Below are 19,398 nucleotides of genomic sequence, written 5' to 3'. Positions count from 1 at the left end.
GCGTTCCTTGGCCAGGAGAAAGACAAAGTGCCTCCCTTTATTTCTCCTCCCGGTTGGATGTACCTGAAAAAGCTTACCAGGGAGGCTACCTCCTGATATTTGTACCTGTTTACTATAAATCCTGTGTTTCCAGTTCACAAACGTGTCCTTTTTCACTAATAATTCTCACCAACATCAATTCTAAACGTTACTCTCAACTTGAAATTATGCATTTTTAAATACATAAACTGTGGTCGACGCTCCATGGTCATCCACCACCTTGAAATACAGTAGCTGTTTAGGGACGTATGAGCTCCACGTTACCCTTTGGACTATGACTGTAACCTGAAAGAACCAGCAGAGGGCAGTAGTGCGCCCTTGATGCATGGAGTCTGCTATTTCAACTAAGAAGTAGAAAATAATAGCTACACCGCTGCTGTACTTGTTAGTTTGAATAATAAACAATTAAATCAAAGACAAAAGATGTACCAGAACTCCCGACCCGGTCCCAACGTGTCAGTACCAGAACTCCTGACCTGGTCCCAAATGTTGTGAAAATAGCCAGAAGTGCGATGTCCCGACACGGGGGGACAGAATATTTAAGGGGAACACAATTTCTCACAACACCTGACCTCCAGGCTGACGTCACCCCTCCTCTGTGTGTGAATCATGACCGCTTCAAGATCAGAACTAGCTGCTTCCTTCAGGACTGGTAGGCTGATAAAACAGTCATGATTATAAATGCTTTTTTGAAGAGGTCGAGTAGCTCGTTTTAAGCTTTGTGTGGATTAGGCTACACAGGTTGGAAACTGATTATACAGTCAAACCATCGACATATATACTGGACATTTCATGTCCATATAGGCTCCAATAACACGTTTTTGTGCTAAAACGGGAGGTGGCCACCACCGCCATTTTGACCGTGTCACAGGTTTCGTCAAGCCCAGAAAATTCCACAAAAGGGAAGAGAGGTGGAGCTGAGGGTGGGGCTGTAAGGCTGGGATCAAATGACGACACCCGTCGAACTGAAGCGATGTAGCTACAAGCTAACCCAAAGCTAACACGGAGGTGGGGGCTAAGCTAACGGAGGTAGCAACCTAGCTACAACCGGAGTTAACTGAGCACAACACCAGAGCTTCTGAGTCAGAGATACGCCGGGCTGACCGCTGGGTAAAACCAGGTAGAGGTCTCCCAAGAGCTCCACAAGCCGGCAGCCGCGCAGCAGACCAGCGCCGCTGCGATCAGAGATGCGCCAAGCTACTCCCTGGTTTAATGACAGCCTTCGCAGCCTGAAGCGCCAATGCAGAAAAATTGAGCGTTTGTGGAAGAAAACCAATCTCCACGTCCATCTGCTGCACCTAAAGGATCTTCTGACACCCTTTAACTCTGCAGTCAGAGACGCTAGGGGTTCCTATTTCTCCAACCTGGTGTCCCAGAGCAAAGGGAACCCCAAGGTGCTGTTTAACACCATCAGCAGCATCGTCTTTCCTGCCTCTCCTACAGCCTCCATCCACTCTGTTGCAGACTGTGAGAACTTTCTGTCTTTCTTTGTGGACAAAGTCAATAAGGTTAGATCTAGCATCTCTCCTTCAGCCTTATCGCCGCCTCTCCCGACTCCAACCAGGCCCATCATCCTAGATAGCTTTGCTCCTGTTTCTTTGCCTGAGTTAACCAAACTAGTTAACTCTATGAAGACCTCTGCATGCCCCCTCCACATCTTACCCTCATCTTTGTTTAAAAGTGCTTTTCAGTCCATCGGTCCCAGCGTGCTCTCTATAATTAATGCTTCTCTGGTTTCTGGTCAGGTCCCTGCTTACTTTAAGAATGCTGTAATCCACCCGCTTCTTAAAAAACCGAGTCTCGACCCCTCTCTCCATAGCAGCTTCAGACCCATCTCTAAACTTCCGTTCATCTCCAAGATCTTGGAAAAGGTTGTGGCTAAACAACTCACAGCTGCTCTTGATGAACATAACATCTATGATAGCTTCCAGTCAGGTTTTCGTAGAGCTCATTCTACTGAAACAGCTCTTCTTAGGGTCTCTAATGACCTTCTGACTCACAGTGATGCAGGGGACTGTTCTGTTCTGGTCCTGCTGGACCTGACTGCAGCCTTTGACACTGTTGACCATCACCTGCTACTGGAGAGGCTGAAAGACTGGGTAGGCCTATCAGGATCTGCTCTGGAGTGGTTCTCCTCTTATCTCTCTGAGTGCTCCTTTTCTGTGGCCGTCTCCAAGTTTAGGTCCTCCACCACCTCCCTTACCCATGGTGTCCCACAAGGTTCTGTACTGGGGCCTCTACTCTTCCTCCTCTATCTGCTTCCTCTTCAGCACATCCTGAGCTCCTTCAAAGGAATCTCCTACCATCTTTATGCAGATGACATCCAACTGTGCATCTCCTTTAAGCCCCATGAGATGTCTAAGCTGCAGCTGTTACACACCTGCTTAGACTCTATCAAAACCTGGATGGTGGGAGCTTTCTTCAGCTGAATGAAGATGAGACTGAGATCCTCATCTGTGCCCCAGACAAGCTGGTTCCCAAAGTCAGAGACTCTCTTGGTCAGCTTGCTTCTCACACCAAACCTTCTGTCAGGAATCTTGGCGTGACCTTTGACCCAGCTCTCACCCTGGATTCTCATGTCAGTTCTCTTGTTGGCTCTTCCTTCTTCCATCTCAGGAACGTTGCTAAGCTGAGTCCCGTTCTGTCCCGCTCTGAACTTGAGACAGTTCTCCACACCTTCATCTCCTCACGCTTAGACTACTGTAACTCTCTTTTCACGTGTCTGAGCAGAACCTCCCTGAACCGTCTACAGGTGGTTCAGAACGCCTGTGCTCGGCTTCTGACCAAGTCCTCCAAACACACCCACATCACCCCGCTTCTCCTCCAGCTTCACTGGCTGCCAGTCAACTTCAGGGTTCATTTCAAGATCCTGGTTCTGGTCTATAGGGCCTTACATGGACAAGCACCATCTTACATTGGTGATCTTCTTAGTCCCTACACCCCCAGCAGGTCCCTGAGGTCCAGTAATCAAAGCCTACTGGTTGTGCAGCACCAGGCTAAAGGTCAAAGGTGACAGATCATCTGCTGCTGTGGCCCCCAGACTCTGGACCTCTCTCCCCCTGAGCCTGAGATCAGTGGACTCAGTGGTCTCCTTTAAAAAGCAGCTGAAGACTCACTTGTTCAAGCTGGCTTTTGGATGACCTTCTTCACCTCTCTCTCTTTATTCTGCTCTCCCCACCTATAGAGCTCCAGACCCCACGTGACTCTCAGTTAGTAGACGCCATATTGGCAGGAAAAAGAAGCTAAACAAACACTGATCTTAACCATGAACTGAACGGGATCAGCTTGGATTTTACTTCATCAGAGTTTACTTCACACTTTAAAACCGAAGAAATCGTTTTATATAGTCAGAAATTAAATAGACTAAACATCTCCGACCCTTACCGTGCCCCTGGGATACTTTTTAAGAACACCAGAAGCTGTCGGAGCGGACTTCTTACCGGACCTGGCCGGGGAACCCCTTGGGTTTCCCCGGAGGAGCTGGCCCAAGTGGCTGGGGAGAGGGAAGTCTGGGCCTCTCGATGCTACTGCCCCCGCAACCCGACTCCAGATAAGCGGATGAAAATGGATGGATGGATGGACAAATAACAGATTTACATGTAAGTAGTTTAAATAGAGTGCTGTGCTGTTTGAATGTATAAACTGAACGCCAAGAGAAATCACTAGTCTGATTTTTTTCCGTGAATAAAATAAATATGTCAGGCAGGAGCGTCTCAGGATCTGTCTGAGATCTGTCTCGGTGAGCCAGATAATAGCAATCCAAAGTGTTTTTTATGTGTGATCTGACACTTGATCAACCATTGCTTAAAATTAAATACAGCTTAGCCGGTTAATTGCTGTGATCATAAAACACGTAAACGGCAGCACGCAGAACTCACGAGGCAACGTTTTACGTGACGTTTACTTGATGCTATGAGTAATAAGACAGAAAAAGCCACGCCAAAATGAGTTTAGGAAGCCCACTAAGAATCGTAATAAAAGCATTTAAAATAAATACCATACACAGTTGAGGAAACGTTGGTTTAAGTACCTGATATGAAGCGGTCGCTGCATAAGTGAAAACATTTACTCTCGGGATCCCACAGCTTCATTTTAGCCCGGTCACTAGCGCGTTTTATTACAATGATCCAACGTTTGCGGCGCTCCGGATCTTGGGGAATCCTGTAGATGGCTCATTCCTTATGTCGTCCGTGTCTGTTCTGCATCCTGGGGCACAACAGGAATCTACCATATTTCCCGTTTGATTGAGTTTTCTGACGATAACAAATAGTCCAGCTGCGGGCTTCTGCCTGCCAATATGGCGCAGTTTCGATTTGAACTGTTGCATGCTGGAAGAAGTGACGTCAACTCCCATCGCTCTATTCCACCTTCCTCAGGATCCACTGATTTCCCTCTTTCCTATTCACTCTCTCTCTTTCTTAACAGTTTTTCTTTTAAATCGCAATTGCTTATTTTTGCTCATTTTAAATATATTTTTAAACATTTTCTAAATGCTTTTTTATATTTTTACAATTTTTTATATTTTTTGTTTTTGTTTTTGTAAAGCGCCTCGTGATTTTTATCTTGAGAGGCGCTATAGAAATTATATTTTCTTCTTCTTCTTCTGCCGCTGAGGGGAGGTGACCATACCGATAGTCAGAACCCAGCTCCACCAACATGTTATATTTCAACTCACTTTCTAAAGTGCAGCATTATGTTAAATGCACTGGGTTTTACCCTATTACATTTAAATTTCATGGTTAAACAGTACATGTTAAAATCTAAGCTCAGCTCGGCAGTGACCTAAAATACATAAATATAATTTTACTTACCGAAAAAATGAAGTGGAGACTCCTTGGACGCTCTATTAGTGCAATTAATGCCACAGCAAGTCATTTTGTCCAACAATTGCACAAATAATATCCAAAAAGAACACACAAACGCTACAACTAATGGTCTAAGTTGAGAGACTGAAAATGGCGTAACAGTTTTAAGGCGAGGCCGAGGCTCTACTGAGGCCTTTTCCCGGAGCTAGCCCTGCGGTCACGTGGGTCTGACGCTCATTAATTATTCAGAATTTTAGGCATTTATGTTTATGTTTATTTATTTGGCAGACGCTTTTATCCAAAGCGACTTACAATTTATAACCTATAGGGCATGTTGATGAAACCCACGCATGCATGGGGAGAACACGCAATTCCACCCAGAAAGGCCGCAGCCAAGTTTCGAACCTGCAACCTTCGTGCTGCGAGGCAACAGTGCTAACCACTGCGCCACCATTTAATACACTTAAACAGAAGAGTGAGGAAAAATTCACCCCCCTCAGAGTTGTCATGAGTGTAAACTAGATCATTTAAACCTAAAACATGTTCTGGTACCAGGCTGTAAACATGTTTATTTCTGCTGTGAAATTGGTATTTTTAACATGGGAGTCAATGAGGATTTGCTCGCTTCTGACACCAGCCCCTAGTGGATGAGAGTGGAACTGCAATTTTTGTCACTTCCGTGTTGGCTTCATTTCCAGACCCGAATTATGGGGGCTTGAGTCAAACTCATGAGTGGCCATCGTAGCTGCAATACTTTTTCTGACCTGCATGGCGCTAAAGAGTCGCATTTTTATCATGATTTCAGTGGATTTCAAACATGGGGCCTTTAAACTGTAACATAAGTTTCAGTGGGAGCACGGGCAGAATATCTTGGCCTCCAGTCAGAACCCAAAAACACCAGTAGGCAACGACTTATAAAAAGACATCCTTTATTAACACAATCAACAATAAAACACTACGGCCAAATTCCCTCATGATAAAACCAGCTGTCCAGCACAGACAAAAGCAAGCAGCGGTACTTAGCTGTCCCAGTTGATGCGACCCCCTCCCCGGGGTCTGAGCTTCCGACACCGTCCAACGCCCTGGGGTGCAGCTTGCGAGGACGGCGGGTACATCCACAACTTAGGTCCGGCTGCCAGAGTCTGTGGTGGCAGATGTCGGCGTGGTCTCGGCACTCAACTACTCCCAGCCCTCGCTGCCTAAAGAAGGCGTCAAGCCTTCCCTCCTAGCGCTGGAACACTGCCCACCTGCTCAACTATCTTCGTCGCCGGCAGTCCTAAACGACTGCGAACGACCCCACCCCCCAGAATCCGGTGCCGCAATGACAGGTCGACCACACACACACCACCTTGGTAGATCTGCCACCCTTTTGTCCTCTCCGGCCTCATTACCCGTAACAAGGACCAGCCGGCGTCCAATCACCACGCCCTCAGAATCCGGCAACTCCCGTCCTCTGTCCTTCACAAATCGTTACCAGTCTCCTCTGCATGGTCAGTGTCTCTCTCCTTCTCCGGCATGATCTATTCATAGATAAGCGCTTACAATTACGTTTCACTGCTTAATCTTATGGCCGTGCAAGGATGTGTGTGCAAATGCGTGTTTAAATGTGTGTGTGTGTGTGTGTGTGTGTTAGTGGTGTGCATCTCTACCTGCCTCACGATTCGATCCGATTCTGATTATCTGCCTAACGATTCGATTTGAGTCTGAAATGCATCACGATTCTTCACACAAACATTTCATTACTTAATAAAAGCAGTAGAATAGTTTTCAATTTCTTTTTGATTTAGAAATCCCTGAAAAACAGAACATTCATCTATTCACTATAGTGAGCAATAATGTTTAAAGTGTGCTGCCTATAATTACTTAAATAATATAAGAAATAATGTTTTCGGTAGAGCAGCTTTAAGATAGAATACTACTGAACTTAAACATAGTAAACAAATACTGTGTTAAGTGATTCTTTCACATCCAGGATCCCAAAACAGAAATTAGCCCGGACATCCGATTTAAATGTAACGGGTACTTCTTTGATTACTGGTAATGTTGGCCCTGTATCCCTGTCCGCCTTTTCTGTTTTAAACTGGTGCTAGGACAACGCCGTGCGCATGTCATTGCAACTCTGCCCCCAGAAGTAATACCTCAAAACTTTATTGTCCTGCATAGACATAGACCAGGGGTCGGCAACCTGTTCCCATCAAAGAGCCATTATTACCCGTTTCCCACAGTAAAGAAAACACCGCAGCAGCCACGGCGTTGTGGGCGGGGCCTACCCTCAGACAGTAGCCGGTCGCTCGTGTACGTCAAAGTTATCTTTCATAAGACGATAATCAATAAAAGGATTTATATAAAGTGGATCCAGAAGTTGTAGCCCGTCTCTGCCGACAATATTTAGATATTTTCACCCTGTTGGTGGTTTTACTGAGCAGGTGCCACTTTTGTCATACGTTTCTTTTTAAAACATGTTTAGACTGTTCAGAATACAAATCCAGGCTCTGTCACGTTTGATTGTTGTAATTAAACTTTGTAGGTGGGGAAGGTCGGAAAAGGATTCGATCATTTTGTTTTTCCCTCATTTACAGTGACGGAGATAACGGCGCAGTGCGCCTGGCTCTGGTGTTAATCAAGTTAAATTTTATCTATTTTCACAAGAAAACAGAACAGTTAAAAGCAGGGCTTGTGTTGACCGGACAGTTCCCGTATTTGACCGTTTATTTTGACGGAGAAAGAATAGAAAGAATTACTCTGACGCATGCAGACGAACTGACATTTTATTCGTTACACACGTCGCAGATGTAGCTAAATCACTCAAGAAAAGATTCCCATCTGAACATCTGAGCTGGACACTGCTTAGCGCAGCTCACTGTCAGCGCGTACGTACGGCGCTGACAGTGAGCTGAAGATGTGGAGAGGGGCTTGGAGCGCGCCGCAGAACCAGAGCGCATGCGGGAAGGTTCCTCCGACTGAAGCGAGAGTTTTCCAAACCCGGTCTCTCAGAGAGACTTGTCACTAAGAAAATGTTCCCTGATTATGAAACTTTGGCTGAATAGCGCTTGTTCCTGTCTCCAATGTGGCGACACATCCAGGAGCCGTCTGAGGAGAATCCCAGAATCTCTTCAGCTCAGAAAGCGCCTATGATTACGCACAAGCGTGCCGCGTCAACCCGGTCTCACAGTAAGACCGGGTTGGACCTGTTCAGGTTTACACAGACAATCTTTACATAGAATTGGCATACAGATGTAACATTAATGCAGTAAAATATAAAGCATTTTATTTAAATATCCATTCATTATTTTACAAACACAGAGAGCCGCATCAGATGGATGGAAGAGCCGCATGCGTCTCCAGAGCCGCATGCGTCTCCAGAGCAGCGGTTGCCGACCCCCGACATAGACATAGGGAGAGAATCTCATTATGTCACATTGCTGCATCGATGCGGAATCATGCACGGCTGAATCGCGATGCATCTTAGATTCGATCATTTTTCCCACCTCTAGTGTGTGTGTGTGTGTGTGTGTTTGACTGCATTGGTTTCTGTTTTATGTGTATATTTTATGTATGTATACACCATTAGCTGTTAAAGTGTGTATATATTTTATAAATAATTGCTTTATTTAGTCTCTTTTACAGTTAAGCACATTGAGTTGTTACCATGCAGGAAATGCGCTCTATAAATAAAGTCATTCATTCATTCATACATTAATTCATGAGATCCCACACACACTCGCAGGTCCGAGTACTGCTGAGATCCCAACAGCGAGCGGTGGGGGATCAGAGGAGCCAGGGCCTGCGCCAGTGGCAGACACACTGGTGGTGGCTAAACATCGTTTTTTTGCCTCCACCTTCAGATCGGACCATTTTGTTTATAACCACCACAGATCTCTCTGAAGAATTCACAACATTGACGGCTTCAGCAACGCTGTGCTACTCTGATCATTTTCTCTTATTTGTTTTGCAAAAGCACTTCCTTTCATTTCTCCACCTCACCCACATGTACCTCAACTTCTGCTTCTGTGAAATTGCGCTTCCTTGAGCCGCGGTCGCGATCTTAAGGCTGCAACAAGCCAGCTTATATGTATAAGCATGAGATCCACAAGGCACTTTGCATTGACCGTTTATGGCAGTAAGTGGGCGTGGTGAGGGCGGGATGTGACTAAAATGCAGCTGAGAAACATTCTCGTTAGTCTCTGATTTATGAAGCGGAGATCGCGTGCAGCTGTGCGTCCTCCATGTTTGATAGATCACACACCTGCTTGGCATAAGTACATTTTTTTGCTGAGCTCAAGTACGGTTTTAGTAAGGATTCTACGCCATGTTTGATAAATGAGACTCCTAAACTGTATTGGAATGTTTACTGTGTGAAGGTCCTTGAGACGACTCTTGTCGGGATTTGGCGCTAGAGAAATAAACTTGAATTGAATTGAAGTTCTGTCGGAAGTGGGAGTTTAAGCTCCTTCTGACAGGAGACTCTGCCAGACGTTCCCAGCAGACCCTCACAATATGTTTAGGCTTGCCAGGTCTGATTGGCTTCCTCCCCCACCATCAGAGCCAACTCACCACCAGGTAGTGGTCAGTTGACAGCTCCGCCCCTCTCTTTACCTGAGTGTCACACAGTCAGGACCCATCCTCCCACACATAGGAGGGGGGAGGCTACCCACTCGTTCAGTGGGGTAAACCAAGATGGTAAATAAAATTGACATGAATTGTGGTGTTTTGTTTCAGATGAAACCCTGACAACTGAGGTGGAGTCATGGACTACAGGGGAGCAGCTGGCCTCCTGGCTTCTTCATTACAGGTAATTATCCAGTTCTGAACTCACCTCCACTCTCTGTTGCTTTGCCTGTTGATGTCACCACTCCATGTGATGGTTGATGTGCCACAGAGGTGTTTCAGAAGCAGTACAGGGCTGGTCTGTGTCTTTGGTTACTGATGAAGGCTGGTCAGACTTGACTGGTTCAGACTTTGTCATGGATCTACTGGCTGGAGCAGAGGCTGAAGTTCTGCCACCACCAGGGACACCTTCCTCCACAAACACTGACTACTTGTTTAGCTCACATGGGGAGAGGTCAGTGAAAATGTGACCAATGAAGCTAAATCCTTCCACTGACATGGCTCCCACTGTAGACATCCCTGTGCCTCTTTCTTTCAAGGATGCCAGTTACAGACCTGGATGACTTTATCCCACCTGCACCTCACATGCAGGCACCTGGGCTGCCTGCTTTTGATGGAAACCGCTGGGAAAGCGGTTTTCCACAAGAAGGTGAGTGTTACCAATTATTTCCAAAGATTTCAGGTTGGTCATTTTCATGATGTCTCCTCAGCAGTTACTTATGGTGTACCACAGGGTTCTATTCTAGGTCCGATATTTACATGCTTCTTTTTGGAAACATAATTGGGGATTTATTTTCTAGTTACACTCAGCTCAGTTTATCATATAATAAATCCTTTTAAAAAGCAGCTAACATTTTTATAGTGCTTGAGAACCACCCTGTGATTTTCTTGAAAGCTGCTACACAAAAACATTTCTTCTTCTGCATTTTGGACACATGAAGGGTGAAAGCTGTAGAGCTGTCAGCTGTGTACCACCTAGTGGTGAGTTGGATCTGGTACACCCAGTTGAGTTGAAAGCACAAGTCCGCTGCCCTTAAATTCTTCCAAATCACAAACCTGGATTGCCTCCAAATATCTGACGATGGAGATTATCTAGGGGGCCATTATGGATAAGCTGCTACCTGTTGCTAAGGACTCTGATTTGAACTTGGGGGTCAAGGTTGACCTGACCTGAAATTTAACAAGCAGACAAATACTGTGGTAAAACCATGCTTCTTGGAAAGATGTATTCATACTTTCTTCACCTCAAGGTTATATTATTGCAATAGTCTATCTATTGGGGTGAGTCAGAGTTGTCTTACTCGGTTACGGCACGCCTGTTGACCACATATCTCAGTGTTGGCCTCTCGTCACTGGATTCCCGTTTTGTTTAGAGTTCATTTTAAAATTCTTGTCTTAACATACAAAGTGTTGAATGGCCGGGAACCACCTAACCTATCCAGTATCATCAGTCCTTTTAACACACCATGGCTTCTCAGGTCAGATGACTGGCTGCTACTGGTGGCGCCAATGGCGAGATTGTAGCTCAGAGGAGATGGTGCTTTTGCAGTGGTTGCACCTAGACTTTGGAACCTAATGCCTGTTGGTATTAGGTAGGCCTCCTCAGTTCCAATGTTTGTCTTGTCTGTTTTCTCTCTGCCATTTGAGTCTGCCTGACTGACTCACAACTGTGATGCAAAGGACTCAAAATCCCTGATGAAGGAGACATCGCCGATCCATGACCCCGGGATCCATTGGAGCTATTTGGGGCCTAACCCTAACCCTAACCCTACCCCTCCCAGTCAACCAGGTACCCCGACCCTGGGGACGAACATCCAGGATCCTCTGAACCCGGTAACCGAGACCGCCATCGGAGAGGTGAACTGGAGGAGGAGGATCCGCAGGGGGACACAGGGGACTGGACACAACGGGCTTGAGCAGGGACATGTGGAACACGGGGTGGATCTTCATGGACGCTGGTAGGGACAGACGGACAGACACTGGACTGAGGACCTCAGCGATGGTGTAGGGACCAATATACCGGGGAGAGAGCTTCCTGTTGGAATTCCTAAGGTTAATGTCTCAGGTGGACAACCATACCTGCTGACCAGGAGCATAGGCGGGAGCAGGGCATCTACGTTTATCAGCCAGGTGGCGGTTGTGGTCAGCAGTCCGCTGAAGGGCAGCCCGGGTCTGGTTCCAGGTGCGCCGAGCGTGGCGGATGAACTGAGGTGTGGATGCTGGAGGGTCAGAGTCAGAGGGAAATAGAGGTGGTTTATAACCAAGGGAAATCTTAAATGGTGACTGACCTGTAGCAGAGGAAACATGGGAGTTGTGGGCGTATTTGATCCATGCGAGCTGGCTGCTCCATCCAGAGGGATTGGAAGAGCAGACACATCTTAACATGGCCTCCAACTCTTGGTTCATCCGCTCACACTGGCCATTAGTCTGAGGGTGGAAACCTGAACTCAGGGCGACCCGGGCTCCCAGATGGGTGGCAAACTCCTTCCACACCCGAGAGACAAACTGTGGGCCACAGTCCGAAAGGATCTCAGAGGGGATCCCGTGTAGGCGGAAAACATGTTTGATAAGCAAGTTGGCAGTTTCAGCAGAGGTAGGAAGGTGTTTAAGGGGAACCAGGTGGCAAGACTTGGAAAAGCGGTCAACAATGGTGAGGATAGAATTGAAACCCTGGAAGACAGGCAAACCTGTGACAAAGTCCAGAGCCAGATGAGACCAGGGGCGTGACGGAACCGGTAGGGGACAGAGGAGACCACAAGGCGGCTGATTGGTTGTCTTACTCCTGGCACAGACCTGACAAGCGCTAATGTACTCCTTAACGTCTTTGTAGAGCAACGGCCACCAGAACGTTCTCCGTCTGAGGGCTAGCGTCCTTCCTACGCCTGGGTGGATGGAAAACTTGGAGGCGTGAGCCCATTTAATCAGGGAGCTGCAAACAGAGGCTGGAACATAGGTGCGGTTAGGAGGCCCCGTACCTGGGTCTGGGTCAGTCTGCTGGGCCTCCAGCACCTTGGTGGTAATGTCCCAGGTGATGGTGCCAACAACGCAAGAGGGGAAAGGATGGTGGTGGGGTCAACCTCCTTGTCCGAGGCGTATTGTCGGGACAGAGCATCAGGTTTAGTGTTCTTGGTTCTGGGTCGGAAAGAGATAACAAAGTTGAAGCGGGAGAAGAACAGGGACCATCGGGACTGGCGAGGATTGAGTCTCTTGGCCTCCTTTAGATACGCCAAGTTTTTATGATCAGTCCATATTATGATGGGATGCTCCGCCCCCTCGAGCCAATGACGCCACTCCTCCAAGGCCAACTTTATGGCCAGTAACTCGCGATCTCCCACATCATAATTTTGTTCAGCTGCGGAGAAGCGACGGGAGAAAAAGGCACAGGGATGCAGTGTCTTATCAGAGGGGAAGAATTGGGACAATACTGCACCTGCACCTGTATCCGAAGCATCCACTTCCAGAGTGAATTGTGCATTGAGGTCAGGTCTGGTGAGGACGGGTGCCTGGGTGAAGCTGTCCTTCAGGGTCTGGAAAGCGTTTTCAGCCTCTGGTGTCCATAAGAAAGGTCTGTTAATGGAGGTGAGTTGGGTGAGAGGGGTGGCAATGGAGCTGTAGCCACGGATGAACCGGCGGTAGAAATTGGCGAAACCCAGGAACCATTGTAGCTGTTTCCTAGTAGTGGGCGTGGGCCACTCCTTTACTGCGCTGACCTTGTCTGGGTCGGCCTTCAGTCCCCCCCTCTCCAGAATGAAATCGAGGAACTTCACTGAGGTGGAATGAAACTCACATTTCTCAGCTTTGACGTACAGACGGTTCTCCGGAAGTCTCTGGAGTACCGCACTGATGTGGTGCCGGTGTTCGGTGATGACAAATGGGTAAAACAAGGGATAGAGTGAACCAATGAAAACAGGGAAATAAAATCAACATACAAGAGGGCCAAATTCAAAAACATTCAGGAAACGCCAAGTGGAGAAGGTGGGTTTTTAGGCGACTCTTAAAGACTGGCAGAGATGGGGACGGCCTAACTGAGGGTGGCAACTGGTTCCAGAGTGACGGTGCTAGGACTGAGAAAGCCCGGTCCCCGCGAGTACAACACGAGGGACAGCGAGCAGGAGCGCAGAGCGCGTGATGGGGAAAGCCTGTTCAGGAGTGTGGCTAGATAGGGGGGACCACCATGCTGGATGAAATTATAAACAAAGACGAGGAGTTTGAAGTGTGAACGATAATTGACCGGAAGCCATTGCAGGGAGGCCAGAACCGAACTGGTTCATCGACATATAAACATTGGACAATAGGTTTCCATAGCTCCAATAACACATTTTTGAAGAAAAATGGGAGGTGGCCACCACCGCCATTTTGACCGTGTCACAGGTTCCGTCAAGTCCAGACAATTCCACAAAAGGGAAGAGAGGAGGAGCTGAGGGTGGGGCTGAAAGGCTGGGATCAACTGACAACACCTGGTCGAACTAGCTACAAGCTAACCTGAAGCTAACCCAAAGCTAACGCAGAGGTGGGAGCTAAGCTAACGGATGTAGCAACCTAGCTACAACCAGAGTTAACTGTGCACAACACCGGAGCTTCTGAGTCAGAGATACGCCGGGCTGACCGCTGGGTAAAACCGGGTGAAACACAGAGGTCTCGGAGAGCTCCACAAGCCGGCAGCCGCACAGCAGACAAGCGCTGCTGCGATCTGAGATGTGCAGAGCTGCCGCTGGGGAGAACCGGGTGGAAAGATTTCCATCCCAGAGCTCCACAAGCCGTCAGCCCGCGCAGCAGACAGAGGCCGCGATCAGACAGAGATGCGCCGAGCTGCGGGGAGGGGAGAACCGGGTGGAAAACATCGATCTCCCGAGAGCTCCACAAGCCGATAGTGGGAACCCAGCTCCACCAACATGTTATATTTCAACCCATTTTCTAAAGTGCAGCATTATGTTAAATGCACTGGGTTTTACCCTATTACATTTAAATGTCATGGTTAAACAGTACATGTTAAAATCTAAGCTCAGCTCGGCAGTGACCTAAAATACATAAATATAATTTTACTTAACGAAAAAAAATGAAGTGGAGACTCCTTGGACGCTCTATTAGTGCAATTAATGCCACAGCAAGTCATTTTGTCCAACAATTGCACAAATAATATCCAAACAAGAATACACACACACAGACTCAAAATCCCGGAGCAGTTTCCAGGCCAGACCGAGGCTCTACTGAGGCCTTTCCCCGGAGCTAGCTCTGTGGTCATGTGGGTCTGATGCTCATTAATTATACAGAATTTTAGGTTTTTAATACACTTAAACAGAAGAGTGAGAAAAACATTCACCCCCCTCAGAGTTGTCATGAGTGTAAACTAGATCATTTAAACCTAAAACATGTTCTGGTACCAGGCTGTAAACATGTTTATTTCTGTTGTGAAATTGGTATTTTTAACATGGGAGTCAATGAGGATTTGCTCGCTTCTGACACCAGCCCCTAGTGGATGAGGGTGGAACTGCAATTTATTTCATTTCCGCATTTGCTACAATTTTTCACCCGCATTTTGTGGGCTTGTTTGGCATTTAAACGGCCTGCGACACAGGTCTCAGGTTAGAATCTGTGACGTATTCTGTATGGCATTGTGAGAATTGAATACATGAGCCTGTTAGATTCTTTATAGGGGAGACCAGTCTGGAAGGCCTTGGGCTTCATGTTTCTGCTAAGCTCTTGTTTAAATGCACTGTAAAAAATAAAGTGTGTTTTTTCATCTGCAGGACGTGGGCGGCAGATCGATGCCTTCGTTGATGACTTGTTTGACCCTGTTCTGGACCACGGAGCCACAGTCAGTACCAGTACCAGTCCAAGTTAGACTTGTGTAACTTTTCTGTCAGGTGAACGAGACTCTCGTCTCAGGTGGATGGCGGCTGACTCAAACCTTTGTGGTTTCTGCCAATAACAGTTGTCTAGGATGTGGTTACTCTGCATGTCATGTTAGTCATTCGTGTGTGTGTGTGTGTGTGTGTGTGTGTGTGTGTGTGTGTGTGTGTGTGTGTGTGTGTGTGTGTGTGTGTGTGTGTGTGTGTGTGTGTGTGTGTGTGTGTGTGTGTGTGTCATGTATAGGACATGGAGAGAGTGGCCATGCTAAACCGAAGGATGAGAGGAGGAGGTGGAGTTGGACCAATGTTTGGAGCTGGTAATGAGACTTGTTCTTCTCCACCCTTCCCTACACACCTGAGTCCCTCAGTAACGGGCCTTTGCAAGGTGAACTCTAGATCATGAGTTCCTAGTTCACAACTGCTCGTTTAAAACTGTGGACTGTTACTCAGAGAACTAAAACAGTCCATAAAGTACACTAAGCTGTAGTAGAAGATCTGTGAAGCCCACGGTAGAGAGTCGTAGTGTTGAGAGGTGGAAATGAGCTGGTTTTGATCAAGGTCTTACCTTCCTAGAGCTAACCACTTGTTGTTTGTGCCAGTCATCACTCTCTTCAGTCACATAGGCAGTAGAGCTTCTGTCAGAGGGAAGCTGCTAAGGTGAAATAATGAAGTGAAGTGGATCCTGCTTTGTTTTTCAGGTATGCCTACGACAATGCCAACCTACCCAATGGGTAAGTCGGGACAGCAGATGAAGTTTTAACAACACGTCTGGGATAGCAGATCTAGTTTTAGGGGCAGAAGTAGCCCGTTAGGCTCCACTGACCCTTTCTGCCCTGCAGGAGGGTTCTCATGTATTCATGCATGTCATGCTAGCAGTAATCATTTTATAGGTGTGGTCTGGCTGTAAAGTGAACTAAAGTCTTGGTTGCCATGTGTTGTGTAGGAGCACCAATCAGCCCTCAAATGCTCAGCTATGGTGCAGCTCCCCTGATGCCGACCATGCCAGGTAACCCCTCCCACCAAAGTCTCACCGGTTTCCACAGTGTTGGGAAAGTTCAGTTTCCATAGGAACTCGCTCAAAGTTCAGTTCACACATTTTAAAACCCACTATTTCCGTTTTTGGTTCATAATTAACTCTTGTTTTAGTTCACAGTTAGTCAGTCCTCCCTGGTACCAGGGGTTGTATCAACTAGTCGACTAGTCGACTTCACCGCTCTGTAGTGACTTTTAATGCCTTTCATAGACTAGTTGCTGTCACGTGATAATGAGCGACAAGATGCAGTCCTCGGAAAAGACAGCAAGTAACGAGCCCCGGCGCGTCGAGGAGGCAACGCGCTGTGCCAGAGCGTCGGTACTGACACCCGCCGTAAAACGGACATTTAACCAAATTGTGACCTTTACCCTCTTGCAATTTAACCTTCCCCTCACCCCCATCCTAACCTTAACCAGCGTGCACATGCAAAGCTCTGATTGTTGACGCGCTCCAGACATCTGCGTCCTGAGCACGGCCACAGTAACATTATCAAATCAGGTGTCGCCACCTCAAAAACTAATTTAACACGCGATCTTTCATGTCGGCTCATTTCCTTTTATGTTTTCTGTCTTTTATTGACTTATTTGTGCCTGATGCGTTTCACTGCTGTGGAGCGGGGTGCATCACCTGTTTTGTCCTCCGGTGATTTCACCTAACTGATGCGGCCGGCGCGCACTCCGCTGTTTTAGCGGTCGGTAGATCTTTTAGAACTGCAGTTCAAAGGTAACTCATGAGGTGAATATATATGAACCCAGGTAGCAGTTTCTCTTTAGGATTGAGAGGAGATGCAGGAAGATAATAAACAGACAGGACCGAAAAATAGCCAAATAAAAACAAGTTAGTTTTTGTACCTGCTGGTTGCAACAAACAGACACCATTGAAGGTAATCAGAAGTGAGGAACAGAAAATGAAATAATTATTTTAATGTTTAGAGCAGCAGGAACTCCGAGAGGCTGCAGGCGCATCAGTGAGTTTGCGGCCGCTGCGCAGGGGGAGGGGGGAGAGGGCTGAAGCAGGGGGAGGGGGGAGAGGGCTGAAGCAGGGGGAGGGGGGAGGGGGCTGAAGCAGAAACTACCGTTGTTAAAAGAAATGTGTTTAACTTTGAAAATTTGGGCGCAATTTTAATTGTTGCTTCAGGTGTGTGACGTCATCAACGACTAGTCGAAGTTTACTCGATTTTCATTACTTGACGGTCGACTTTAAATAAATTAAGCCATGCAACCCCTACTTGGTATCCAGCTGCAGCTCTGACCTCCACTGTACATTCTCACTACCATGAGGACACGCCTGCTGCTTGACTTTAAATGAAGAACAGTGTTGGGAACGTTACTTTAAAAAAGTAATTAGTTATAGTTACTGATTACTTTGTCAAAAAAGTAACTCAGTTACTAACTGAGTTACAAGATCATAAAAGTAACTAATTACCAACAAAAGTAACTGCTTAGTTACTTTTTTCATTAAAGAATGCAAGAATTACTACAATAGTAAAATATAAATGACTAATGACTGGAACATAATAAAATGTATGTCCAAATGTTTTATATAAACCTGAATAATTTAAATAAATAAGCACTTAACAGGAGGAACTACTAACAGGAACATTACACGTATCTAGACTATTAAAAGGTCACTGTGTGATATTTAACAAGACCCCAATCAGCCAACATTTAAAATTGCAAATAGAAACACCTGTAAAGGTTCCCAAGCCTTTAAATGGTCTCTCAGTCTAGTTAGATTACAGAAATGAATGTAATTTTGTACAGTATTTTAATTTTTCCAGCTTCACATAATTGTGTGTTTTAGCAGCATTTCTGTTGCTGCTAATCTAGTAACGGTTAAATAAATAAATAAAACCTTTAAAATGACACTAGAAGAGGCACAAGCCTGATGGAGGACTTACATTTACTAACGTGGGTCAGACCCAACCACAGAAGAGCTGAAGCTGGGTGGTGAACACACACAGGTAGTTCTGATAACACCTGAGCTCCATGACGTCTGAGACTGATGCATCAGTGTTACAGCGGGACTAAAGACATGATCAGAAACAGGTTACAGCTGGATGATCTAGGAAGGTAGAAAATCAGGACGTCTGAGCGGTGAACAGGTGAGCGGACCTTCGGGACGTCCCGCTGTCACGCTAAGAAGGTCACGGCTGCAGACCCGCAGATTCGCTGCTGCACGCATTTCCTTATCAGTAACAGAAACAACGTTTTGATAAAAGAAGACGTAATTAATTAGTTTGCTCGTTACAGAAAGAAATATTTTTTATTAACGCGGTTATTTTAAACAGAGTTATTCCCGTTGTGTCTACAGCAGGCAGCGACTGAGACAGTGAGGGTCTCCGCCCACCCGGCCAATCACCATGGTGTTTGTAAGTGCGTTACCGACACCTCTCTCTCCCTGGCTGCAGCTGAAGTGTGGCGGTCAGAAAGCCTCACGCTGCTGCTCAACGTTCGACAAGCACATAGTAACGCACAACCGTCCGTCCCCAGTAACGGTAACAGCGTTGCAACGGCGGGAAAAGTAATTAATTAGATTATTCCGTTACCTATAAAAGAACGCCGTTAGAAACGCCGTTATACTTAAACGGCGTTACTCCCAACACTGATGAAGAAACATTAAACAATCTGAGGAATGACTTATGGATGTACGGTACTGTGCTGAGAACAGTTTTGTAGACACAGAGTAAATCATTCATTTTCATCATCAGCAAAAAGCAGCGGATAAACAAAAGATAAACCTAAATCAGACCCCCTCGACTGAAGGCTTCAGCCGGGGGGGGGGGGGGCATCCGACCTTCTGCCTTCGTGTCATTCATCAGAATGTCACCCGACATCACCCGACGGCAGAAAGTCGGCCACTTACCAAAGATCTTCTGTAGATGTAGGCTTCCTAAAATCATTTTGTCCTCATGTACCGGTCTTTCTACCAATTCTGCCTTTTCCGGGATCCACTGATTTCCCTTTTTCTTATTCATTTTCCCTTTCCCTTTCCTTACAGTGTTTATTCGAACTTTCCATACCTTAGCCTGTGTGATTTTATGTTAGGTGGTTAGCGGTCGGTA

At 46.6% G+C, this 19,398-nt stretch overlaps 1 protein-coding gene across 4 annotated transcripts in view; it reads left to right on the top strand.

Annotated features, from left to right (window-relative positions):
• Positions 1-19,398, top strand: part of myo15b (myosin XVB) — a 144,268-nt gene that overhangs the window by 65,233 nt on the left and 59,637 nt on the right. For all 4 annotated transcript variants that reach the window (XM_054736361.2, XM_070545323.1, XM_070545324.1 and 1 more), the window contains exons 8-14: positions 9,564-9,636; positions 9,724-9,906; positions 9,992-10,101; positions 15,200-15,267; positions 15,546-15,618; positions 16,000-16,032; positions 16,245-16,307. In XM_054736361.2, coding sequence (XP_054592336.2) covers positions 9,564-9,636; positions 9,724-9,906; positions 9,992-10,101; positions 15,200-15,267; positions 15,546-15,618; positions 16,000-16,032; positions 16,245-16,307 — 603 coding nt within the window. The remainder of the gene's footprint in view (positions 1-9,563; positions 9,637-9,723; positions 9,907-9,991; positions 10,102-15,199; positions 15,268-15,545; positions 15,619-15,999; positions 16,033-16,244; positions 16,308-19,398) is intronic.

This window comes from Nothobranchius furzeri, chromosome 16 (genome assembly GCF_043380555.1).
Source record: "Nothobranchius furzeri strain GRZ-AD chromosome 16, NfurGRZ-RIMD1, whole genome shotgun sequence".
NCBI classification, from domain to species: domain Eukaryota; kingdom Metazoa; phylum Chordata; class Actinopteri; order Cyprinodontiformes; family Nothobranchiidae; genus Nothobranchius; species Nothobranchius furzeri.
This window is presented reverse-complemented; position numbering and strand designations above follow the sequence as displayed.